This window comes from Anolis carolinensis, chromosome 6 (genome assembly GCF_035594765.1).
Source record: "Anolis carolinensis isolate JA03-04 chromosome 6, rAnoCar3.1.pri, whole genome shotgun sequence".
In the NCBI taxonomy this organism is placed as follows: Eukaryota; Metazoa; Chordata; class Lepidosauria; order Squamata; family Dactyloidae; genus Anolis; species Anolis carolinensis.
In genome coordinates, this window is record NC_085846.1 from 531,560 (window position 1) to 558,556 (window position 26,997).

Here is a 26,997-nt window from a genome sequence, read left to right on the forward strand (position 1 = left end):
CGTTCCCGTTACTCCCTGCACCTCCCACGTTACTGCTGAGGTTTCATGGTTAACCACCCCAGTCTCCAGCAGTCTCCCATCTGCTCCTTCCACCCACACGTCGCATGCCTTGCGCACTCTAGGAATGCCATGCTTCTTAGCAAACTCAATATCTACATAGGAGACCGTAGCCCCTGAGTCCAGCAGTGCCAAAGTAGAAACAAGTTCCCTTCCCCCAACAGATAATGTAATGGGTACGAAAACATGCTTCCTCCCCTCAGTTGACTGCTTGAGGAGCCCTAGTGCGTTGGACTCACGTCGCACTAGGGCTGGCCTTTTCCCGAAAGCTGGGAAGGTTTCACATTACAATTTTTGGCAAAATGCCCAGCATTCCCACAGTACAAACACAAGCCCAGCTGCCTCCTACGGCTCTTTTCCTCTGTAGACAGCTTTTTAAAGACCCCAAGCTCCATGGGCTCTTCCCCCATCACCACAGGTGCCCTGGTTACATGCATGGGTGGCGCACACATTGCTTTTGAGTGTTTACGAGCCTCGAACCTTGCGTCTAAACGCAGCACCTTAGCTACTAAGGCGTCCCAGCTTTCAGCCGGCTCCAAGCGTGCTAATTCATCCTGGAGCATATCACTTAACCCGGCAGTAAATAAAAGCATGAATGCATTTTCCCCCCAATCCAGCTGGTGGCGATACAGGTTAAACTTATTTAAGTAATCCAAAACAGTCCCCTTTCCCTGTTTCAACCGATACAGAGCCCACCCAGCGTTCTCCGTGCGGAGAGGATCCCCAAAAGTATCAGTTAACAACTTTTTGAAATTATTCAAATTGTCCTTGACTGGGTCATTTCCCAAAATTAAATTAGTGGCCCATTGTCCTGCGGGACCGGTCAACAAACTCAAAATAAAGGCCACCTTGCTAGTGTCTGTAGGAAAAGCATGAGCACTGAGCTGAGAAAAATAAAGCTCCACTTGTGCCAAAAAGGTTGGCAACTTGCACCTGGTTCCGTCAAAGCGTTCAGGAGTCAAAACATGTCCTTTCACAGCCTGAGCTGTTTGGCTAACGGTAAAAGCCGTTTGCAATTGGTCTACTTTGGCCCTTAACTCATCCATCGTCTTCCTGACGGGTTTATTGCTGCAATAAACTTTTTATGGGCGTTGGGCAATCTGTCAAGGACAGAACGCCACAAGATTCAAAGTAACAGAGTTTATTAGATTACAGAACTCAAAAATGCCCGTAAAACACAAGGGCCAGGCAGTTTTTGCCTTTAGGAGCAAAAAGGGGCAAAAGTAAATGTTCAAAAGATAAACCGGATTAAACCGGAGTTTAATCCGGGTAAAAACAAACTGCTTGCTTCAGCCTGGGTATAAACGAAACGAAAGCCAAGGAACAAAAGATACAAAGAATGCAACTAATTGGCAGCAGATTCCTCTCTGCTGCCAACACTGTGCTTAGAGTAACTTGCGTCGCTCCCCCACACACACAGCAGACAGGATCTCCAACACGAGTAAATCAGCCAAGGATTGTAGCAGTTGAGTAGACCAGTTCCGTTCCGTAGATCAAAGCCAGAAGCAGACGTTTGTAGTTTTTCCAAGTCCAAGAAGGGGGGAAGACAAGCCGTGGTCAGTTCAGTCCGAGTTCTCAAAGCAGGAGATGGCGTCCGTCAAGAAGACGACGGTAGGTCAAGCTAATAAGAGTAAGCACAGGTTTGCACAAACAAATGCCCACACAATCCCTCCCGCCGTCTGACCCTGGATTCCAATCAACTTACGTCACAGCACAGGAAAGCACACAAGTCTTCAGGGAAGCGTCCCACACACACACGGATCCCAAGCGTTTGCCCAGATTACCTTGCCCAACGCAATTTGCAATTGCTCTCAAGCCCCATTTTATGCCAGTTACAAATCTTCATCACTGTCAGCTGTCCTCCTTAACCCGGGCGTTTCCTCATCACTTTCCTCGTCAGAGCTGGAACACCTCTGACTACGCCCAACAGCATCTCCAGCTGTGGATCCCGTCCCATCCCTCCAGCTAAACCATGGGTCTAATCCTGAAGGTCCCCATTCATCTTCTGTCCCATCATGGCCAGTGGCACCCACTTCCTCCCTTACCCGAGTCCAATCCATCTCATCCTCCTCTGAGCTAACCAGCCCCTCCTCCATTCTCTCCGTAAACCCTTCGAAAGACTCCTCGTCAGATGGTGCTGCAAATATGTCTCGCAGTCTTTTTCTCTCTCGCTCCTCGAGAGTATCTGACTCTCGAGGAGTCTTACGCCCACGTCTGTCAGTAACAGAGCCATGAGGCTCAATCATAACAAGACGAGTTCCATTTGGTGTGGTGTCGGAAGTCATGGGGGAGGATCACGGGTGGGAATGGGGAAATAAGACTTGTATTTTGATTGTTGATTCTCTAAGATTGTATGTTGTTATTGTTCTCATATATCACAACAAAAAACTATACCAAGAGCAAGGTAAGGGTGGGGGAAGACATCATACCAATCTGAGAGTCAGGAAGATAGTTCCATCTTGTCTCCTGTTCCATAGCAACATGCTATGCTAATTTTACATACACACACACACACACATATATATAGATGTATAATATACAACAATTTATGAATATATAATATATTGTATATACTTATAATATTGATAATAATACTGTAATGTAATACAGTATTATACTACTAATAATACAATATAATAATATTAATTATATATTAAATGTAATATTAATAATAATATTACCATATAATGATATAGTACAGTATAGTAATTTAATGCTTATATTGTGCTATGCTAATAATATATTGTATGTATATTTGATTTGTAAGCTGCTCTGAGTCCCCTTCGAGGTGAGAAAGAAGAGCGGGATATAAATGTAGTAAATAAATAAATAAGGTGGCACCTCGGGACCAAGAGGCTCTGGCTGTTGATCCCGCCCGTCTTTTGTCCCAGAGGAAACTGAACTGGGAGCAGTTTCTGTAACTGGAAAAATGGGGAGGAAACAGGCTTTGCATCCCCAGCTTCAAGCTCTCTTTCTTCCCTTTTTCTCTCTCTCTCTCTCTTGTTTCTCGATGCCCAGTCCTGAGCCGCACGGTCCTCCTCTCCGGGAGCCTCATCAAGGAGCAGACCCACAAGGTGAGCTCACCTCCTCTGCAGGTCTGCCACGTGAATGAATGAATGAACACGTTTTGTTATTATGGTCACAGACAAGGAGTGCGAAACTTCTTTTAAAAAATTACTGTATATACTCGAGTATAAGCCTAGTTTTTCAGCCCTTTTTTGGGGCTGAAAAAGCTCCCCTCAGCTTATACGCGAGTGCGGGTCCCAGCCGGCTTCTATTTAGGTCGCCTTATTACGTATATAGGTATTTAGAGTTGGACAGTCTTACCTTATTAAAGTCTTACTATTATCTTAAATTACAGTCTTATATAAATATTCAAAAACATTTAACCCACTGATGCCTCAAATAATGCAATTTTATTAATATCTATTTTTATTTTTGAAATTGACCCCTAGCTGCTGCATTTCCCACCCTCATCTTATACTTGGGTGCCTCGGCTTATATTCGGGTTGGCTTATACTCGAGTATATACGGTACAAACAGAGTTTCTGGGTTTTTTAAAGCATTAACAGTAACACCAGCAATTAAAAGCAGAAAGCCCATAATAGTTGGATCTACATGGCTTACTATATGATGTTTATAAAATCTATGGGTATGGGTAATTTATTATTTTATTTATTTAAAACATTTAGGGTAATAATATGGATCATAAAATAAGTTAAAACTTATCAAGCATGGGCCAACTCCAGCCCTACCTCCAAGGACTCCAACTCCCACATTTCCCAACAGCCTACTGGCTTGACAGCTGCCCATGTGAGAAATTGGAGTCTCTGTGTTGAACAAGTTGAACATCAGCCTTTACCTGGAATACGGTGTCCAATTCATGGCTCTCACGTCTCTGCTCAACAGACTTCTTTAAGTCACTCATAGGGATTGTTCATGGTCTCCATAATAATACTCCTAATCTCCCTCTTCCTCTGGACCCCTCCCAGCTGAGCTGAGATCTCTTGAGCTGTGGGGCCCAGAATGGGATGCAGTGTGATTCCATGTGAAGAAGCCTGACCAAAGCAGCACCAGGACTTCTTCCCTCCATCTGGACCCTGGACTCCTTTGGATGCAGCCCAGAATCCCACTGGCTTTTTGAGCTGCTGCATCACACTCTTGGCTCATGTTCGGCTTGTTCTCCACAAAGACTCCAAGATCTTCTTCGCATGCCTGGTGTCTCCCATTCTGTGTCTTTGCATTTCATGTTTTCTGCCTTAGTGTAGTATCTTAGATTTCTCCTTGTTGAAATTCGTTTTCTTAGTTTTGGCCCATCGGTTCTCTGATTTGCAAAGGTCCTTTTGAATCCGGACCCTGTCCTTTGGAGTACGAGCCCTCCCTCCCAATTGGGTCCCACCTGCAAACTTGATCAGCAGGCCTTCTAAACCTTCATCCAAGTCATGAATAGAGACGTTGAACAGAACAGAAAGGCCCAGGAGAGAACCCTGTGGCCCTTCACTCCTGCCGGTTGTTAGGAACTGTGAGAACTGAAGTCCAAACACCTGGAGGGAGGGAGGGAGGGGGAGGGAAGGCAATAGTTGACCCAGGCCTGGCTTAAAATCATCAACGAATGGCCTCCTTATTTCTCCAGAGTGTGCTTTCCCAATATCTGTTGTCTCTCCTCCCTCCTCACTCTCTGCTCCTTCCCTTTGCAGCGCCTGCAGGAGCTGACGGTGGTGCTGCTGGTGCGTCTGGGGCAGGCCGAGAGCCCCCCGGGGTCCCCCTTGGCCAGCGCCGCCTGCCGCCGGGAGATGTACCGCCTGCTGCTGGCCCTGGCCCTGGCCCCCGCCCCCTCCGCCCCCGCACCGCTACACTGCGCCCTCCGCCTCCTCAGCCAGGGACGGGCAGACCCCAACCTCCAGGTGAGCATGCGCTGCGCACAGAACGCGGGGAGACCCCCCAACACTTTGTAAGAGCCCCCAAGGCGCATCAGAGCCCCTGAAGGCCTAGGGGAAGGGATCCCTTGCACCCAAAGCTGTGCATGCTCTCTGCCTTTCAAGGGGCCTGAACTTGTTCCCAAGGGTTTTAAAACGTTATCAGGATGGCATGAAATGGGGGGGGGGGGGGGGGGTGTGGTTTCCAGGCTGAATGGCTAATGTGTTCCTCTTCCTCCTATTATTATTATTTTATTATGACACAGCAAACAAGATAGATGTGCTGGATTTCATATGACAAAATCACAAGTCGAACACTTCCCAAGTGTCTAGGACTGTGATGTATTTTCGGATGATGCGTATTATTATTATTATTATTATTATTATTATTATTATTATATTGTATGACACAGCAAACAAGATAGATATGCTGGATTTCATATGACAAAATCACAAGTCGAACACTTCCCAAGTGTCTAGGACTGTGATGTATTTTCGGATGATGCGTATTATTATTATTATTATTATTATTATTATTATATTGTATGACACAGCAAACAAGATAGATATGCTGGATTTCATATGACAAAATCACAAGTCGAACACTTCCCAAGTGTCTAGGACTGTGATGTATTTTCGGATGATGCGTATTATTATTATTATTATTATTATTATTATTATATTGTATGACACAGCAAACAAGGTAGATATGCTGGATTTCGTTTCACAAAATCACAAGTCGAACACTTCCCAAGTGTCTAGGACTGTGATGTATTTTCGGATGATGCGTATTATTATTATTATTATTATTATTATTATTATTATTATATTGTATGACACAGCAAACAAGGTAGATATGCTGGATTTCGTTTCACAAAATCACAAGTCGAACACTTCCCAAGTGTCTAGGACTCTGTGATGTATTTTCGGATGATGCGTATTATTATTATTATTATTATTATTATTATTATTATTATTATTATTATTATATTGTATGACACAGCAAACAAGGTAGATATGCTGGATTTCGTTTCACAAAATCACAAGTCGAACACTTCCCAAGTGTCTAGGACTCTGTGATGTATTTTCGGATGATGCATGCAGATCCCAGTCGGGTGGTCCTTTGCAGTTGGCAGATCGTAATTTTGTCAATGTCTATTGTTTCCAAATGCCGGCTGAGATCTTTTGGCACGGCACCCAATGTGCCCATCACCACCGGGACCACCTGCACTGGTTTCTGCCAGAGTCTTTGAAGTCCAGTCTTGAGGTCCTGATAGCGGTTGAGTTTTTCCTGTTGTTTTTCATCTATGCGACTGTCACCTGGGATGGCAACATCAATGATCCAAACCTTTTTCTTTTCCACCACTGTGATGTCTGGTGTGTTGTGTTCCAGAACTTTGTCAGTCTGGATTCGGAAGTCCCACAGTATCTTTGCGTGTTCATTTTCCAATACTTTTGCAGGTTTGTGATCCCACCAGTTCTTTGCTGCTGGGAGGTGGTACTTGAGGCATAAGTTCCAATGAATCATTTGGGCCACATAGTTGTGCCTCTGTTTGTAGTCTGTCTGTGCGATTTTCTTACAGCAGCTGAGAATATGATCCATGGTTTCATCGGTTTCCTTGCACAGTCTGCATTTTGGGTCATCAGCTGATTTTTCGATCTTGGCCTTAATTGCCTTTGTCCTGATGTCTTGCTCCTGGGTTGCAAGGATCAGGCCTTCTGTCTCCTTCTTCAGGGTCCCATCCGTGAGCCAGAGCCAGGTCTTCTATTATTATTATTATTATTATTATTATTATTATTATTATTATTATTATTAATGGCCTTTGTTCTGATGTCTTGTTCCTGGGCTGCAAGGATCAGGCCTTCTGTCTCCTTCTTCAGGGTCCCATTCATGAGCCAGAGCCAGGTCTTCTATTATTATTATTATTATTATTATTATTATTATTATTATTATTATTATTGTTAATTGCCTTTGTCCTGATGTCTTGCTCCTGGGCTGCAAGGATCAGGCCTTCTGTCTCCTTCTTCAGGGTCCCATTCATGAGCCAGAGCCAGGTCTTCTATTATTATTATTATTATTATTATTATTATTAATTGCCTTTGTTCTGATGTCTTGTTCCTGGGCTGCAAGGATCAGGCCTTCTGTCTCCTTCTTCAGGGTCCCATTCGTGAGCCAGAGCCAGGTCTTCTATTATTATTATTATTATTACTATTATTAATTGCCTTTGTTCTGATGTCTTGCTTCTGGGCTGCAAGGATCAGGCCTTCTGTCTCCTTCTTCAGGGTCCCATTCGTGAGCCAGAGCCAGGTCTTCTATTATTATTATTATTATTATTATTATTATTATTAATTGCCTTTGTCCTGATGGCTTGCTCCTGGGCTGCAAGGATCAGGCCTTCTGTCTCCTTCTTCAGGGTCCCATTCGTGAGCCAGAGCCAGGTCTTCTATTATTATTATTATTATTATTATTATTATTATTAATTGCCTTTGTTCTGATGTCTTGCTTCTGGGCTGCAAGGATCAGGCCTTCTGTCTCCTTCTTCAGGGTCCCATTCGTGAGCCAGAGCCAGGTCTTCTATTATTATTATTATTATTATTATTATTATTATTATTATTATTATTAATTGCCTTTGTTCTGATGTCTTGTTCCTGGGCTGCAAGGATCAGGCCTTCTGTCTCCTTCTTCAGGGTCCCATTCGTGAGCCAGAGCCAGGTCTTCTATTATTATTATTATTATTATTGTTAATTGCCTTTGTCCTGATGTCTTGCTCCTGGGCTGCAAGGATCAGGCCTTCTGTCTCCTTCTTCAGGGTCCCATTCGTGAGCCAGAGCCAGGTCTTCTATTATTATTATTATTATTATTATTGTTAATTGCCTTTGTCCTGATGTCTTGCTCCTGGGCTGCAAGGATCAGGCCTTCTGTCTCCTTCTTCAGGGTCCCATTCGTGAGCCAGAGCCAGGTCTTCTCCTTATCAGCTTTTCCTTAAATTTTGTCAAGGAACTTTCCATGCAATGTTTTGTTGTGCCAGCTGTCAGCTCTAGTTTGTAGTGCGGTTTTCTTGTACTGGTTTTTTGTCTGCTGTGCTTTGAGGAGTTTCTGATTTTTGACTTCAATCAAAGCAGGTTCTTCACTTTGCTTGACATATTCTGTCAGGGCATGTTCTTCTTCTTTGACTGCTGGCTTTACTTGTAGGAGTCCTCTGCCCCCTGATCTTCTAGGCAGATATAGCCGGTCAACATCACTGCGAGGGTGCAGTGAATGATGAATGGTCATGAGTTTTCTTGTTTTTCTGTCCAAATTGTCCAGTTCCATCTGTGTCCAATTTATAATGCCAGCAGTATATCTTACGACAGGTATGGCCCAGGTGTTTATGGCCTTGATGGTGTTGCCTCCATTGAGCTTGCTTTGGAGAATTTTTCTGACCCTTTGTGTGTATTCTTTGCTGACCACAGTTTTCACATGTTCATGCTTGATGTTGTCCAGCTGTAATATGCCCAGATATTTATAGGCCTCTGGCTGGTGACACTTTATTGTTTGGCCATTAGGCATATTTATGCCCGCACTTTCAATGATTTTTCCCTTCTTCAATGACGCTGTTGAACAAACTCCATGCTGATATCAGAGCTAAAAATTTGGACAGTGTTAGTCAGAGACTGGATTTCAGTTTCCGTTTTCCCATACAGCTTCAGGTCATCCATGTACATCAGATGCGAAATTTTGTGAGATTTCTTAGATGTTTGATAGCAGAGATTTGTTTTTTGTAAGATTGTTGACAGAGGGATCGTGGCAATAATGAAAAGCAGAGGGGACAATGAATCTCCCTGGAAAATTCCTCTCCTGATGTTGACAAGTCCATAGCTTTCATTTCCAACAAACAGTTCAATTATTATTATTATTATTATTATTATTATTATTATTATTGACACAACGACATTGTATGACACAGCAAACAAGATAGACATGCTGGATTTCGTTTCACAAAATCACAAGTCGAACACTTCCCAAGTGTCTAGGACTGTGTGATGTATTTTCGGATGATGCATGCAGATCCCAGCAGGGTGACCTTTTGCAGTTGGCAGATCGTAATTGTGTCCATAATAATAATAATAATAATAATAATAATAATAATAATAATAATAATAATAATAATAACAACAACAACTATTATTATTATTATTATTATTATTATTATTATTATTATGTTTGTTTTTACCCCACTTTATCTCACTGCAAGAAGACTCAAAAGCAGTTTCATTAAAAGCGCTTCAATACCATTTAAAATCTTCCATTTCAATACACAAACATTAAAACATACCATAATTAAAAATCACTGGTATCAAGAAAATTGAGATAAAGCCCATAAAATATGTCCAAACCACATCACCCTCTGACTTGATCTTAATAACCTTGCCTGAATAAAACAGTTTTTGTCTGTCTGCTTTTTATTTTCAGTTTGCATGTTCATAAAAAGCAGTGAAACTGATTTAGGTACACGTATATATACATGTATTCTACCAGCATTTTCTTCTGATGTTTTGCCTGCATCTGGTGATAGTAGTGGTGTCTATATCCCTGTGGAATGATGTCCAGGGTGGGAGAAAGAACAAACTCTGTTAAAGCAAGTGTGAATGTTGCCATTAGCAAGCCTGATTTGCAAGTGTTTGAGTGGGATCTCCCCATTAGCATGTGAGTAACTAAGTTGATAGTGAGGAAGTAGCCAGGCCTTTGTTCCCTTTGAATTGTTTATGGCCTGGAGACGTCCTTGGTCTGGGTGGTGCCCATTAGCCCTTGCTTGCCTGCTGCCTGGAGGCCTCCCGTGCAGTCTTTTCCGTTACTAATAATGGGTGGATCCCACTCAAACACTTGCAGATCAAGCTTGCCAATTGCACCCTTCACACTTGGGGAGCAGACATTGGTTCCTTCCTCCCACCATGGACATCATTCCACAGGTATGTGATCTACTCCTCTTGCTTGACCACCATCAGATCCTCTGAAGATCCCATGAGCCACAGATGCAGGTGGAGCATCAGTTGAAAGTGCTGCTAGAACACATGACCACACAGCCTGGAAACAACACAACACCCCAGTGATTCCGGCTTTCCATGAAAGCCTTTGACAATAAGGTTGTTGTATGTTTTCTGGGCTGTATGGCCATGTTTCAGAAGTATTATCTCCTGATGTTTTGCCCACCAACCTCTGAGGATGCCTGCCAGAGATGTGGGCGAAATGTCAGGAGAGAATACATCTGTGGAACATGGCCATACAGCCCGGAAAACATACAACAACCCTGTGATCCCAGCCATGAAAGCCTCCAACAACACCTTTGACAATACAATGTTTTTGCTCCCTTAAATTGTCTGCACCCATATTATTGACTCCCACCCAGAGATTGTGTGACTTAGTCTCAGCACGTTGGGCAGTATTTACATTTGCATACATTTGTTTTGATTACTTAAAATGTATTAATTGCACTGATATTATTATTGCATCCCGCATAGGCATTGTGCATGACAGTTTGGGGAGAAGCATTTTCAAAAATATGATATTTTTGAAAATGCTTCTCCCCAAACTTCTGAGAAATAAGTGGGCCAGTTCGGGCGTTGACTTCCCTTGATCTGGATGTTGTAATTCTCTACATCCTCTGGCTTTCAATCTTTTTAAATTTAAATGTTTTAAAATTTCATTAATCTTACAAGTCCTGTTTTAATAACTCCGTTACAATGTGATCTTTAATTGTGTGGTGTCTGATTTGCTGTAATGTTTTATTATCATCTCATGTCAATAATAACACTTCAGACAATAATAATTAAAAATGTCTGATGTCGGGGGCCCCGGTGGCGCGGTGGGTTAAACCCTTGTGACCTTGTGCTGACCGAAAGGTTGGCAGTTTGAATCCGGGGAGCGGGGTGAGCTCCTGTTCGTTAGCTCCAGCTTCCCATTGCGGGGACAGGAGAGAAGCCTCCCACAAGGATGGTAAAATATTTGAGCATCCCCTGGGCAACGTCCTTGCAGATGGCCAAGTTCCTCAAGTCACTCCTGACATGAAAAAAAAAAGTCTGATGTTGATGTTTAATGTGTTATTATTTAATTCAAGGTAGTCTTTATTATTTATTTATTTATTTATTTATTTATTAAATCACTTCTACCCCGCTCTTCTCACCCATCAGGGGACTCAGGGCGGCTTACAATATAAGCCTACATATCAAAAAACTGTCAAGGACAGAACGCCACAAGATTCAAAGTAACAGAGTTTATTAGATTACAGAACTCAAAAAAGCCCGTAAAAACACAAGGGCCAGGCAGTTTTTGCCTTTAGGAGCAAAAAGGGACAAAAGTAAATGTTCAAAAGATAAACCGGATTAAACCGGAGTTTAATCCGGGTAAAAACAAACTGCTTGCTTCAGCCTAGGTTTTAACAGAACGAAAGCCAAGGAACAAAAGATACAAAGAATGCAACTAATTGGCAGCAGATTCCTCTCTGCTGCCAGCACTGTGCTTAGAGTAACTTGCGTCGCTCCCACACACACACAGTAGACAGGATCTCCAACACGAGCAATTCAGCCAAGGATTGTAGAAGTAGAGTAGACCAGTTCCGTTCCGTAGATCAAAGCCAGAAGCAGACGTTTGTAGTTTTTCCAAGTCCAAGAAGGGGGGAAGACAAGCCGTGGTCAGTTCAGTCCGGGTTCTCAAAGCAGGAGATGGCGTCCGTCAGAAAGACGACGGAAGGTCAAGCTAATAAGAGTAAGCACAGGTTTGCACAAACAAATGCCCACACAATCCCTCCCGCCGTCTGACCTTGGATTCCAATCAACTTACGTCTCAGCACAGGAAAGCACACAAGTCTTCAGGGAAGCGTCCCACACACACACGGATCCCAAGCGTTTGCCCAGATTACCTTGCCCGACGCAATTTGCAATTGCTCCCAAGCCCCATTTTATGCCAGTTACAAATCTTCATCACTGTCAGCTGTCCTCCTTAACCCGGGCGTTTCCTCATCACTTTCCTCGTCAGAGCTGGAACACCTCTGACTACGCCCAACAGCATCTCCAGCTGTGGATCCCGTCCCATCCCTCCAGCTAAGCCATGGGTCTAATCCTGAAGGTCCCCATTCATCTTCTGTCCCATCATGACCAGTGGCACCCAATTCCTCCCTCACCCGAGTCCAATCCATCTCATCCTCCTCTGAGCTAACCAGCCCCTCCTCCATTCTCTCCGTAAACCCTTCGAAAGATTCTTCGTCAGATGGTGCTGCAAATATGTCTCGCAGTCTTTTTCTCTCTCGCTCCTCGAGAGTATCTGACTCTCGAGGAGTCTTACGCCCACGTCTGTCAGTAACAGAGCCATGAGGCTCAATCATAACACTATCCCCTCTCACAAAGGCCTCCTCCCCCGATGGCGGAGAAGTGGCAGTGATACCCTCCGCTATAGCACCACGACGACTAGAGGTATCAAGTTTCAACAGCGAACGATGAAAGACTGGATGGACCTTTAAACTAGACGGTAAACGCAAACGAAACGCAACGGAAGAAATTTTTTTAACAATAGGAAAGGGACCCAAATACCGAGGCGCAAACTTTCCCCCAGCCTGTTTAATATGTTTGGAAGATAACCACACCAAATCCCCTTCTTCCAACTCCTCCCCTGCCTGCCTGTGGCGGTCAGCCTGAGTCTTCTGCGTTGCCTTAGCTTCCAGCAGTAAGCGACGGGCAACATCATGCAATGCAGCCATTTCCGTAGAGCGGTACACAGGGTCCGAAGAGACCACATTGGTCGACGGCGCCACACCTCCCCGTGGGTGAAAACCATAAGTTAGCTCAAACGGCGTATGCTGACTAGATGTGTGCACCGCATTGTTGTAAGCAAATTCCGCCACCGGTAGCCACTTCACCCAAGCCGTGGGTTGATCTAAACAAAAACAACGCAGATATTGCTCTAAGAGCCCATTAACCCGTTCCGACTGTCCATCCGTTTGCGGATGAAAGGCTGAAGAAACGTTTAACTTAGTCCCCAAGCACTCATGGAAATGTTTCCAAAAGCGTGACACAAATTGCGGAGCCCTATCTGAAATAATCACCTCGGGTGCTCCGTGCAAACGATAGATGTGCTTTGTAAATAGTAAGGCCAACGTAGGGGCCGCCGGAATGGTTGAACAAGGAATAAAATGAGCCAGTTTACTAAATAAATCCACCACCACCCAAATACAAGTATAACCCCCAGACTTAGGCAAATCTGAAATAAAATCCATGGAAATGATTTGCCATGGCCTGTCCGGAACAGGTAAAGACGACAACAACCCTCTAGGGCGCCCAACAGGCGTCTTACTCTGCTGGCAAACGGCGCAGCTGTCGCAAAAGCGCAGAATGTCTTGCCGCATCTTTGGCCACCAATAGCTCCTGGTAATGAGCTGCACGGTCTTGAATCTGCCAAAGTGCCCAGCCATGGGTTCGTCATGGTGGGCTCTAATCACCTCCAACCTGAGGGCCCCCACTGGTACGTAGACCTGTCCCCTGCGTACCAATACTCCGTCTTGATCTTGTAGATGCGGCAGTATGGTACGGTTACCTGCTGAGAGCAGCATCAGTTGCTCCTGTGTCCACACATCATCCCTCTGAGCCGCAAGGATCTGGTCATGTAACCCGAGCTCATTATCTACAACACACAGAGAGGCAGTAGGCAAGATGGTCTGACATACAACCTGCTCATTGGTCTTAAACTCCGGCTTGCGGGATAAAGCATCGGCCCGCAAGTTTGCCTTCCCCTCTACGAACTGCACCTTGAAGTTAAACCTGGAGAAAAACAAAGCCCATCGGATTTGACGCTGGTTTAACTTCTTTGCTGTTTGCAAGTGCTCTAAGTTCTTGTGATCAGATCTGACCACGATCTGGTGCCGTGCCCCTTCAAGCCAGTGCCGCCACACCTCAAACGCCACCTTAATCGCCAACAACTCCTTCTCCCATATGGTATAGTTCTGCTCGAAGGGTGTTAGTTGCCGCGAGTAAAATCCACAGGGACGCAAGGTCCCTGAGGAATCCTTCTGAGACAATACAGCCCCCAACGCGTAGCTAGAAGCGTCCGCTTCTACCACGAACGGTTTGTCAACATCAGGATGGGTTAGTATGTTGTCCGATTGAAAACTAGACTTAAGTTGTAGAAACGCCTCGTGAGCTTCCCGCCCCCACACAAATGGCTGTTTCTTGCGCAGAAGCTGCGTCAAAGGTACCGTGAGCTTTGCAAAATTCGGAATAAACTCCCGGTAGTAATTAGCAAAACCTAAGAACCTTTGTACATCCTTCTTAGTCTTCAGCTCCTGCCATGAGTTGACGGCGTCAACCTTATGTGGGTCCATTTTAAGTTCCCTACCTGACACTACATGACCTAGGAACTCCACTTCAGGCACATGAAAGACGCACTTGGAAGCTTTGGCGAAAAGCCCATTAGCCCGCAGTCGGTGCAGAACCTGCTTGACATGTTGACGATGTTCTTTCTCGTCCTTAGAAAAAATCAAGATATCATCCAAATAAATCACTAAAAATTGGTCAATTAGGTCCCTGAACACATCGTTCATGAACCTCTGGAAGACCGCAGGAGCATTACAAAGCCCAAAAGGCATGACTCGGAACTCGTGGCATCCGAAACACGTGTTAAATGCCGTCTTCCATTCATCCCCTTCCCGTATACGGATTAGGTTATAGGCCCCCCGCAGGTCAAGCTTGGTAAAGACCTTAGCCCCTTGCACCCTTGATAACAGTTCCGAGATTAAAGGGAGCGGGTACCTATCCCGAATGGTGTATTTGTTTAGGATCCGATAGTCGCAGACCAGCCTAAGTTCCCCAGTCTTTTTGGCTACAAAGAATACTGGTGCCGCAGTTGGAGAACTAGATGGGCGAATAAACCCCTTGGCTAAATTTTCATCTAGAAACTCCCGCAAAGCTTGCCTTTCCGGTACAGTCAAGGCATACAGCCTCCCTGCTGGCAGTTTCGCACCTTCTGCCAACTTGATGGCGCAATCATATGGCCTGTGCGGTGGTAATTTGTCCGCTTCTCTTTTACAAAATACATCAGAGAACTCCCCATACTCAGCAGGCACTCCCTCCATATCAGCATGAGTAACGTTTAGAGTGCAACAATCCTGCCTCTTTAAGATCACTTTACGTGTTGCCCAATCCACTTGTGGGTTTACTACAGCTAGCCAATCCATCCCCAGGATCACATCATATCTAGGCAAGCTCGTAATATCCCACACAAACGTTCCCGTTACTCCCTGCACCTCCCACGTTACTGCTGAGGTTTCCTGGTTAACCACCCCAGTCTCCAGCAGTCTCCCATCTGCTCCCTCCACCCACACGTCGCATGCCTTGCGCACTCTAGGAATGCCATGCTTCTTAGCAAACTCAATATCTACATAGGAGACCGTAGCTCCTGAGTCCAGCAGTGCCAGAGTAGAAACAAGTTCCCTTCCCCCAACAGATAATGTAATGGGTACGAAAACATGCTTCCTCCCCTCAGTTGACTGCTTGAGGAGCCCTAGTGCGTTGGACTCACGTCGCACTAGGGCTGGCCTTTTCCCGAAAGCTGGGAAGGTTTCACATTACAATTTTTGGCAAAATGCCCAGCATTCCCACAGTACAAACACAAGCCCAGCTGCCTCCTACGGCTCTTTTCCTCTGTAGACAGCTTTTTAAAGACCCCAAGCTCCATGGGCTCTTCCCCCATCACCACAGGTGCCCTGGTTACATGCATGGGTGGCGCACACATTGCTTTTGAGTGTTTACGAGCCTCGAACCTTGCGTCTAAACGCAGCACCTTAGCTACTAAGGCGTCCCAGCTTTCAGCCGGCTCCAAGCGTGCTAATTCATCCTGGAGCATATCACTTAACCCGGCAGTAAATAAAAGCATGAATGCATTTTCCCCCCAATCCAGCTGGTGGCGATACAGGTTAAACTTATTTAAGTAATCCAAAACAGTCCCCTTTCCCTGTTTCAACCGATACAGAGCCCACCCAGCGTTCTCCGTGCGGAGAGGATCCCCAAAAGTATCAGTTAACAACTTTTTGAAATTATTCAAATTGTCCTTGACTGGGTCATTTCCCAAAATTAAATTAGTGGCCCATTGTCCTGCGGGACCGGTCAACAAACTCAAAATAAAAGCCACCTTGCTAGTGTCAGTAGGAAAAGCATGAGCACTGAGCTGAGAAAAATAAAGCTCCACTTGTGCCAAAAAGGTTGGCAACTTGCACCTGGTTCCGTCAAAGCGTTCAGGAGTCAAAACATGTCCTTTCACAGCAAAAGCTGTTTGGCTTACGGTAAAGGCCGTTTGCAATTGGTCTACTTTGGCTCTTAACTCATCCATCGTCTTCCTGACGGGTTTATTGCTGCAATAAACTTTTTATGGGCGTCGGGCAATCTGTCAAGGACAGAACGCCACAAGATTCAAAGTAACAGAGTTTATTAGATTACAGAACTCAAAAAAGCCCGTAAAAACACAAGGGCCAGGCAGTTTTTGCCTTTAGGAGCAAAAAGGGACAAAAGTAAATGTTCAAAAGATAAACCGGATTAAACCGGAGTTTAATCCGGGTAAAAACAAACTGCTTGCTTCAGCCTAGGTTTTAACAGAACGAAAGCCAAGGAACAAAAGATACAAAGAATGCAACTAATTGGCAGCAGATTCCTCTCTGCTGCCAGCACTGTGCTTAGAGTAACTTGCGTCGCTCCCACACACACACAGTAGACAGGATCTCCAACACGAGCAATTCAGCCAAGGATTGTAGAAGTAGAGTAGACCAGTTCCGTTCCGTAGATCAAAGCCAGAAGCAGACGTTTGTAGTTTTTCCAAGTCCAAGAAGGGGGGAAGACAAGCCGTGGTCAGTTCAGTCCGGGTTCTCAAAGCAGGAGATGGCGTCCGTCAGAAAGACGACGGAAGGTCAAGCTAATAAGAGTAAGCACAGGTTTGCACAAACAAATGCCCACACAATCCCTCCCGCCGTCTGACCTTGGATTCCAATCAACTTACGTCTCAGCACAGGAAAGCACACAAGTCTTCAGGGAAGCGTCCCACACACACACGGATCCCAAGCGTTTGCCCAGATTACCTTGCCCGACGCAATTTGCAATTGCTCCCAAGCCCCATTTTATGCCAGTTACAAATCTTCATCACTGTCAGCTGTCCTCCTTAACCCGGGCGTTTCCTCATCACTTTCCTCGTCAGAGCTGGAACACCTCTGACTACGCCCAACAGCATCTCCAGCTGTGGATCCCGTCCCATCCCTCCAGCTAAGCCATGGGTCTAATCCTGAAGGTCCCCATTCATCTTCTGTCCCATCATGACCAGTGGCACCCAATTCCTCCCTCACCCGAGTCCAATCCATCTCATCCTCCTCTGAGCTAACCAGCCCCTCCTCCATTCTCTCCGTAAACCCTTCGAAAGATTCTTCGTCAGATGGTGCTGCAAATATGTCTCGCAGTCTTTTTCTCTCTCGCTCCTCGAGAGTATCTGACTCTCGAGGAGTCTTACGCCCACGTCTGTCAGTAACAGAGCCATGAGGCTCAATCATAACAAAAACAGTTTTCATCAAATTTAAAAATCCATCAAGATTAAAAATTACAATAAAATTAAGGATATACATTAAAAATATACATAATTATACATTTAAATATACATTTAAGGCGCTTTCCATGTCCAGGTGGGGCCTGTCAGTAGGTCATATATTCATATCTCATTTTTGCTGCTACTCATGCTCCAATGCCTGGTCCCATAACCACGTTTTTGTTATTTGTTGGTTGCAACTTATTGGCCGCTGTAGGCATGTTGTTAACCACCCTAAGTTTCCATTGGGGAGACAGATAGGGCGGGATACAAATGAAGTTTATTTATTATTATTATTATTATTATTATTAGAATCACAATGGCTTTGTAGTGTTCTGTTTATTTAACTTAGCATGATAAGTGTAGTGTTTAGTGCAGGCCTGGGCCAACTCGGGCCCTCTCTCCAGGTGTTTTGGACTGCAACTCCCATCATTCCTCACAGCCTCAGGCCCCTTCCTTTTGCCCCTCAGCCGCTTAAGCGGCTGAGGGGCAAAAGGAAAGGGCCTGAGGCTGTGAGGAATGGTGGGAGTTGCAGTCCAAAACACCTGGACGGAGGGCCCGAGTTGGCCCAGGTCTGCTCTTGACTCGTGCCGAAGTATCTGCTCTTTAGAGGTCACTTCTGACTCGGTGAATAGGGTTGACCATGAATATCGTTGCATGCTGATGGATACGTGTCGTCCGTTGAATTCCGTGACCCCGCGACCCCCTTGTCTCCCTCCCAGGTGTCGTCCTTCTGCGCAGAGGCCCTGACCGTCTGCAACGCGCTCCTCCACCCGCGGGTGCCCTCCTTGCAGATGCCTCTGGCCGGACCCCCGGGCCCGCTCCCCAACGGCTCCTCCGAGGCCTCCCCCTCTGCGGCCTCCCCCTCCCCCTTCCGCCCTGCGCCCCCTCTGCCCTTCTCGGCCCCCCGCTTCCCCCCCACACTGCCCCCCGTGGTGGCCGCGGCCTCCTCCCCCTCCTCGGCCACCACGGCCCCGCCCTCCTCCTCCTTGGCGGGCCTTCTCCCCTTGACCGGTTTACCCCCCTCCGCGGCCCCGCTGGCGCCTCCCCGGCTGACCCCCGAGGAGCCCCCCTTCCTGCCCCCCTCCCCCTCGACGGCCGCGGAGGTGGCGGCCCTGGCGGCGGGGGCCAAGCTGCGCCGCTCGGTCTTCGTCCACTACGACAAGGAGGAGGAGGACGACGTGGAGATCTCCCTGGACAGCGACTCGGACGACAGCGTGGTCATCGTGCCCAAGGGGCAGCCAGGGAGGGCGCCCAACGGGACCGCGGACGCCACCCCCGCTCCCCCCCGTGGCCCCCCTCACCTTGCCCTTGCTGCCCCCCGCGCTGACCGCCGGACCCTCCTCCTCGTCCTCGCCCCCCTCCCTCGCCCAGGAGGAGGCCCCCCCTGAGCCCCCCCTGCTGCCCCTCCCTCCGGTGGCGGCCCCCCCCGCCCCCCACCCCTCCTCCCGTTGCTTCCGCCGCCGCTCTGACCGCCCTCCCCCCGGCCCCCTCCTTGCCGTCGACGTCCCCCTCGGTGGCCATGATGCTGCCCCCTTCTCCGGCCGCGGCCCCCGCGTCCAGCGAGCCCCTGCTCCCCGCCCTGGTCGAAGAGGACCCCACCGTCATCAACATCAACAGCAGCGAGGAGGACGAGGAGGACGAGGAGGACTTCCCTGAAGAAGAGGAGGAGGACTTCTTCGAGGAGGAGGACGACGAGGTCAGTGGTCAGCGGTCAAACTTTGGCATTTCTTCCCGGTGTTTTGGACTTCAACTCCCACCATTCCTGGCCTCAGGCCCTTTCCTTTTCCCCCTCAGCCGCTTAAGCGGCTGAGGGGGAAAAGGAAAGGGCCTGAGGCCAGGAATGGTGGGAGTTGAAGTCCCAAACACCGGGAAATCCAAACTTTGCCCATTCCTGGGTTAGCATAATTTATTTTATTAGAGTTTGACAGCATGTCTAATTTACAAATTCCTTAACTAAATAAATACTGGACTGTAGCACAGCTAGTAAATCACCCGCAGTAATAAGATCTACCAATCTAAAGTTGGCCAGTTTGAAGCCTGGTTGGGGTGAGCACCTGACCATCAAGCCCAGCTCACTGTTTACCTAAGCCAATGATGGGCAACCTTTTGCACTTGGTGTGTCAAAATTCGTCAAAAAACCTAGCATGACATGGGTGGTGTGTCACTTCGAAAAAACCCCCATAATTTCACAGTATATATAGTTTAAATAACAAAAATATATAATTGTAATATATAACTATTTAATAAATCAAAAACTATTTACTACCATTATTTCCATGTATAACAATCTATGGTACCTCTTGCAGTTTTCACGCTGATTTCTCTCGGTTGTAGTTTCAATGTAATCATGAATAATGAACAATATAATAATATAATAGTAATAATATAATAATATACTACAATAATAATAGAATAATATGTATATAAATGTAATGTGCATAATTCTTATGGAGTAAACAACAAAACCACTGGACCAAGTCACACCAAATTTGGCCACAAAAGACATTAGTCATCCAATCAATCTGCATGCGGCAGCGTGTCAGCAAAAATGGCTAGGCATGTCAGTGCTGACACGCATGTCATAGGTTGGCCATCACTGACCTAAGCAGTTCGAAAACAGCTTAGAGCTGTAAGGAGAGAAATTAGGTACCGCTAGTTAGCAAGGGAGGTATTTTACGACACCCTAAAGAACAAGACCAGAAAATGCCTGCGACCAAAAAGGAAGGTGGAAGGAGGAAGTCCTGATGAGTCTCCGTCATAGAGGATGGAGCAACAGCACCCCCCGGTGGCTGAATCCGAGCACAACCTCCCAGGGCACCGAAGCTTTGACACAACATCCGTCCTTTCTGTCTGTTTACTCAGCTCACTGTTTACCTAAGCAGTTTCAAACCGCTTAGAGCTGTAAGTAGAGAAATTAGGTACCGCAAATTGCGGGGGAGATATTTTACGACACCATAAAAGAACAAGACCAGAAAATGCCGGCAACCAAAAGGAAGGTGGAAGGAGGAAGTCCTATGGCTCTTCATTATAGAGGCTGGAGCAACAGCACCCCCCTGTGGCTGAATCCGAGCACAACCTCCAAAGGCATCGAAGCTTCAGCACAACATACAAATAGTGTCTCACTTATCCAACATAAAGGAGCCGGCAGAACGTTGAATAAGCAAAAATGTTGGATAATAAGGAGGGATCAAGGAAATGCCTATTAAACGTCAAATTACATCATGATTTTAACATTAAGCACCAAAATATCATGTTTTACAACAAATTGACAGAAAAAGTGGTTCAGTACACGGTAACGTTATGTAGTAATTACTGTACTTATGAATTACGTGTTAATGTGGGATTTGTGTATTGATAGTGTTTAAATGCAATTTGTGCCATGCTTGTATTGCAACTGATTGCATCATCCAGAATGTACTATAGTGTGAAAAGAGTTAATTGCCAAGAAGCTATGATGACCTTGATGTGTGGCTGGAACTAGGGAGTATCCAGACACAAGTGTTTGTGCATAACGATTGCATCAGTTCAGTTGAGTTCTGTCTGCCTGGAGTTCGAGTCAAGTTCTGTTGGAGAACAGAACAGTCCTGTGTTCGTCTGTCATCTGCAAGTCTGTTTGTGTTGATTATTGCTGCATACAGTAAAACTTTGTAAATAGTTTTACCAACGTCTCTGAGTGTCCCTTTGTTCTGCGTTCCACTGCTTCCATCCAACAACTACTGCGCTGCAAATGCTCTGAGATTTAGCACCAAAACATCGCAGTGTATTGAAAACATGGGCTACAGAAACATTGACTACTAAAAGGCAGACTGTTTTGGATAATCCAGAACATTGGATAAGCAAATGTACTGCTAATTAAGCAGGGGAAGTATTTACATTACCATAAAAGAAAAAGACCAGAAATGCCGGTGACCAAAAAATCGTCGTAGAGGCTGGAGCAACAGCGCCCCCCTGTGGCTGAATCCGAGCACAACCTCCAAAGGCACCGAAGCTTCGATACAACATACCTCCTTCCTGTCTGTTCTGTCCCTAATTGTCCAAAACGGCATTGAATGTTTGCTGTGTATGTGTTCTGCGATCCGCCCTGAGTCCCCTTCCGGAGAGAGATAGGGCAGGATATAAAGTATTATTATTATTATTATTATTATTATTATTATTATTATTATGACTAGGTTGTCAGAGTAATACGCACAGTGTAGCAGCAGATGAATGACGTCAGTGGAGTGCAGAACAAAGGAACGTCAGAGATGATGTTAAAAAGTATTTACAAAGTTTTACTTGACAAAACAAACATGCTTGCAGACAATGGACATAAGACTTTCGCTCTAGACAAACAGGACAGATCTTCTCAGCAGGCAGAAACAGATCTCATCTGATGCAATCAGCAATGATACAAACACACTTGCAGTCTGGACACTCCTCTCTGGCTCCAGCCACCTATCCAAGGTCAATACAGCTTCTTACCAAATTAACTCTTTACACACTATAGCATTTCCTGGATGATGCAATACATGCTAGACACAAATTTCATTTAAACACTACTAATACACAAATCCCACTTTAACATAGGTTGCTGAATGTGCCTTCTCTCTTATTTTTCCCCCAGGAAGAAGAGTTTGACGAGGAGGAGGAGGGCGAGTTTGGAGAGATGGATGACGAGATGGACGACGAGGAGCTGGAAGAGCTGGAAGAGGAGGACGAGGAGGACTTTGACGAGGAGGAAGGCCTGACGGAGGAGGAGGAGGAAGGGATGACGGAGGAGGAGGAGGAGGAGGAGGAAGGGATGATGCCCGCCTTGCGCCACCGCAGCGAAGAGGAGGAGGACGAGGAGCCCCCCGAACTGCTCCCCGGGAAAGGGGAGCCCCCCAAATTGGTCCTGAGGGAGGAAGCGGAAGAGGAGGAGGAGGAGGAGGAGGAGGAGGAAGAGGGGGGCGGCGCAGGGCTGCTCATGGAGGTGGAGGAGGAGGCCTTCCGCCCAAACCAAGGCTCTGGGAACGAAGGCCAGGAGCAGGACCGGGGAAAGGCAGCCGTGGCCGCCGGGGCAGAACACCCAGTGGCCATCAAGGAAGAGGAAGAGGAGGAAGATGACGTCCAGCTTGCAAAGGCAGAGGAGGCCTCTCCGGCCGCGGTCCCAGAGGTCTCTGCTCTCCCGTCGTTGCCACCTTCGGCGAAAGAGAAGGACGGTGAAGCCCCAGGGAAGCCGGAATTGGCACCTGTTCCTCAGAAGGAGGAGAAGAAAGAGGAGAAGGAGGAGGAGGAGGAAGAGGAAGAAGAGGAGCCAGTGGCCGGGAGCAGCAGCGGCAGCACCAGTAAGGGTCCCGGAGGAGGAGGAGGAGGAGGTCACGAAACCAGGAGGTCCAGGAGAGAGGCGGAGAAGGCCCTGACCAAGGAGGTGCCCAAGGAGGAGGTCCTGGAAGTGAAGGAGGACCAGGAGGAGGAGGTAAGCGCTTGACCAGGGGTCCCCAAACTAAGGCCCGGGGGCCGGATGCGGCCCTCCAAGGTCATTTACCTGGCCCCCGCCTTCATTTATAATATAACTAGCTGTGCCCGGCCACGCGTTGCTGTGGTGTTGTCTGGTGGTGTTGGTGAGAAGTTGTTGAGGTAGTGGTGGTATTGAATGTCTGTTGTATGGTTGTCTTTATGTTTAGTATGCATTTGGTTGTTTGTGTCCTGTGAAAGTGGTGAGGATAGAGGGGGGTCTATGTCCCTGTGTAGTATTGTATAGTATTTATACGTTGTCCATGTGTTGTGAATGCTTGGATTGTGTCCTGCTGCATAGTAGAAAGGGTTGGGCTGGATGGCCCTTAGGGGTCTCTCCAAACTCTTGGATTCTATGCTTCTATTATTATTATTATTATTATTATTATTATTATTATCATCATCATCTTCATAATCATCATTATTATGTAGAGGCTGGATGGCCATCTGTCAGGAGTGGAAGAGGCCTAAGTAAGGCCTAACTGTGCCTGTCCCCTGGGCTGAGTAGGTTGCTAGGAGACCAAGTGGGCAGAACTTAGCCTTGTAACTGGCAGCAATTGGATAAAAACAATTATTCCTCTCCCTCTAATTAGGACTTTATTTTTCTTTTCTTTTTGTCGTATCAACCTAGAGCCATGAATGATGGGTTGTGTTGTCAAATTTCGAGGTTGGGGGGCCTGTAGTTTTGTTGTTTTGTCCGCTGCCCTGATGCCATCACTCTTTTATATATATAGATATGTTTATATCAGTTTTAATAATATAATATATTGTATATACATATGATATGGAGAATAATATCATTTTATACAATATAATACTAATAATAATACCATATAATAATATTAATTATATGTTATATATTACATATAATATTACAGTATAGTGGTATAGTTCAATGTAGTAATATATCATGCTAATATTGTGCTATGCTAATAATATAATATATTGTATGTACATACAGCTGCTCTGAGTTCCCTTCGGGGTCAGAAGGGCGGGATATAAATGTAGTAAATAAATGTAGTAAATGAATAAATAAATAATTTTGGACTTAGGCTTGCCCAAGGTCTGAAATGACTTGAAGTCACACAACAACAATCCTTGACTACCTCATTGGCCAGAAGCAGGCCCACACTTCCTATTGAAATCCGGATAGGTTTATGTTAGTTAAAATTATTTTCATTTTAAAATATTGTATTGTTCTTTCATTGTTGTTGTTGTTGTTTTGCACTACAAATAAGGCATGTGCAGTGTGCATAGGAATTTGTTCGTATTTTTTCTTCAAATGATAATTCGGCCCCTCAACAGTCTGAAGGATTGTGGACCGGCCCTCTGCTTTAAAAGTGTGAGGACCCCTGCGCTTGACCATTCGGATCCTAGCCTTGGAAGGGTCTCCTTGTGCAGAGAACAAACCTAAACAGGATGGTGATAATAGAAGTTAAATACATCCACATTCTTAAGCCGAGTGGGGAAAGGAAGGCTAGGTGTGTGAGGCATGATCTCATGGCTTCTTGGTTGGGCTATTCGTATTTTGGATTGCAACTCCCAGCATTCCTAACAGCCTCAGGCCCTTTCCTTTTCCCCCTCCGCCGCTTAAGCGGCGGAGGGGGAAAAGGAAGGGGCCTGAGGCTGTTAGGAATGCTGGGAGTTGCAATCCAAAACACCTGGACGGAGGGCCAAAGTTGGCCCATGCCTATTCCAACAACTTCGAACTGTGTGTTTTTGAAGGATTTCATGACCAAAACCACTGAGTTGCTGTGCCTTTTCCAGGCCGTATGTCCGGTATGTTCCAGCAGCATTCTCTCCTGACGTTTTCACCTGCGTTTGTGGCTAATGGCACCTTCAGAACAAAATCTAATTTTTTTAAAAAAGCCAGAATCAAGACAGTAAATAATGATCACCACTCAGAAACAGGGGAACCTCCAGACAATGAGCAATCAAGGGCCAGCAAACACCTCCCAAACAGACGGTGCCTCCAGGTAACAAAGGCCAGGCCACCACCAGGCAGCTTCATGGCTATTGAATGCTATTCGAGCCTGCTAATTGCAACATTCACACTTGCTTCAAAGAGACACCCTGGACATATAATAATAATAATAATAATAATCATCATCATCATCCCAGCCACCCGACTGGGATTTGCACGCATCATCCGAAAATCATCCGAAAATACATCACACAGTCCTAGACACTTGGGAAGTGTTCGACTTGTGATTTTGTGATACGAAATCCAGCATATCTATCTTGTTTGCTGTGTCATAATAATAATAATAATAATAATAATAATAATAATAATAATAATAATAATACATCACACAGTCCTAGACACTTGGGAAGTGTTCGACTTGTGATTTTGTGATACGAAATCCAGCATATCTATCTTGTTTGCTGTGTCATAATAATAATAATAATAATAATAATAATAATAATAATAATACATCACACAGTCCTAGACACTTGGGAAGTGTTTGACTTGTGATTTTGTGATACGAAATCCAGCATATCTGTCTTGTTTGCTGTGTCATAATAATAATAATAATAATAATAATAATAATAATAATAATAATAATAATAATACATCACACAGTCCTAGACACTTGGGAAGTGTTTGACTTGTGATTTTATGATACGAAATCCAGCATATCTGTCTTGTTTGCTGTGTCATAATAATAATAATAATAATAATAATAATAATAATAATAATAATAATAATAACACATCACACAGTCCTAGACACTTGGGAAGTGTTCGACTTGTGGTTTTGTGATATGAAATCCAGCATATCTATCTTGTTTGCTGTGTCATAATAATAATAATAATAATAATAATAATAATAATAATACATCACACAGTCCTAGACACTTGGGAAGTGTTTGACTTGTGATTTTGTGATACGAAATCCAGCATATCTGTCTTGTTTGCTGTGTCATAATAATAATAATAATAATAATAATAATAATAATAATAATAATAACACATCACACAGTCCTAGACACTTGGGAAGTGTTTGACTTGTGGTTTTGTGATATGAAATCCAGCATATCTATCTTGTTTGCTGTGTCATAATAATAATAATAATAATAATAATAATAATAATAATAATAATAATAATAATAATACATCACATAGTCCTAGACACTTGGGAAGTGTTCGACTTGTGATTTTGTGATACAAAATCCAGCATATCTATCTTGTTTGCTGTGTCATACAATAATAATAATTTTATTTTTATATCCCGCCCCATCTCCCCGAAGGGACTCGTGGTGGCTTACATGGGGCCAAGCCCAGGCCAAACAGGCAATACAAAACACAACAATAAAACAAATCAATCAACAATAAAACAAATCACAAAACTAATGAGATCACATAAAATAGACATACTTTGATAAAATCCTGGGTTGGCCCCTAAAAAGAACTGGGCCGAAGAGAGTGTCAGTAGTCATATAAGATAGATCTACACCCCACTTGCCTCACTTCCAACAGAACCTCTGAAGATGCCATTAGCCACAGATGCAGGAGAAACGTCAGAAGAGAATGCTGCTGAAAAATTTACAGTAGCGCAAATTGCATTGGGTTTGTGAGCCATTTGGAATCCTTGGGAAAGTGGGAGAAGGTAAAAGTAGCCATGCTGATATTGAGGAGGGGGTCTTTCCTTGGCCCCCACTAACATATCCCCCTCCCCTATCTCTCTCTCTCTCTCTCTTGATGGACAGGCGGCAGCGCTGGACGAGACGGAGTCCATGCTGGCGGACTTTGTGGACTGCCCTCCGGATGACGAGAAGGGCTCCCCTGACCCTTGACCCCGAGGCCGGAAAAGGGGGGAGGGGTCTGTTGCCTTGAGCCTCCTCAAGACCTGCTCTGCTTATTGGGTGTTTTGTTTATTCTTAAGGGAGGGGGATGTTGTGGGTCAGGGATGTTTTGTTTTGTTTTTTACATTGCCATCTTCAATAAAGACTTTTTTGTTTA

The 26,997-nt window shown here is 45.3% G+C and overlaps 1 protein-coding gene across 1 annotated transcript in view; it reads left to right on the plus strand.

Moving 5' to 3' along the window:
• Positions 1 to 26,997, plus strand: part of pelp1 (proline, glutamate and leucine rich protein 1) — a 49,319-nt gene extending 22,322 nt beyond the window's left edge. The window contains 6 exon segments of the mRNA XM_062983732.1: positions 3,076 to 3,131; positions 4,755 to 4,961; positions 18,279 to 18,953; positions 18,956 to 19,255; positions 22,163 to 22,996; positions 26,745 to 26,997. Of these exon segments, the coding sequence (XP_062839802.1) occupies positions 3,076 to 3,131; positions 4,755 to 4,961; positions 18,279 to 18,953; positions 18,956 to 19,255; positions 22,163 to 22,996; positions 26,745 to 26,831 (2,159 nt within the window). The 3' untranslated portion in view covers positions 26,832 to 26,997.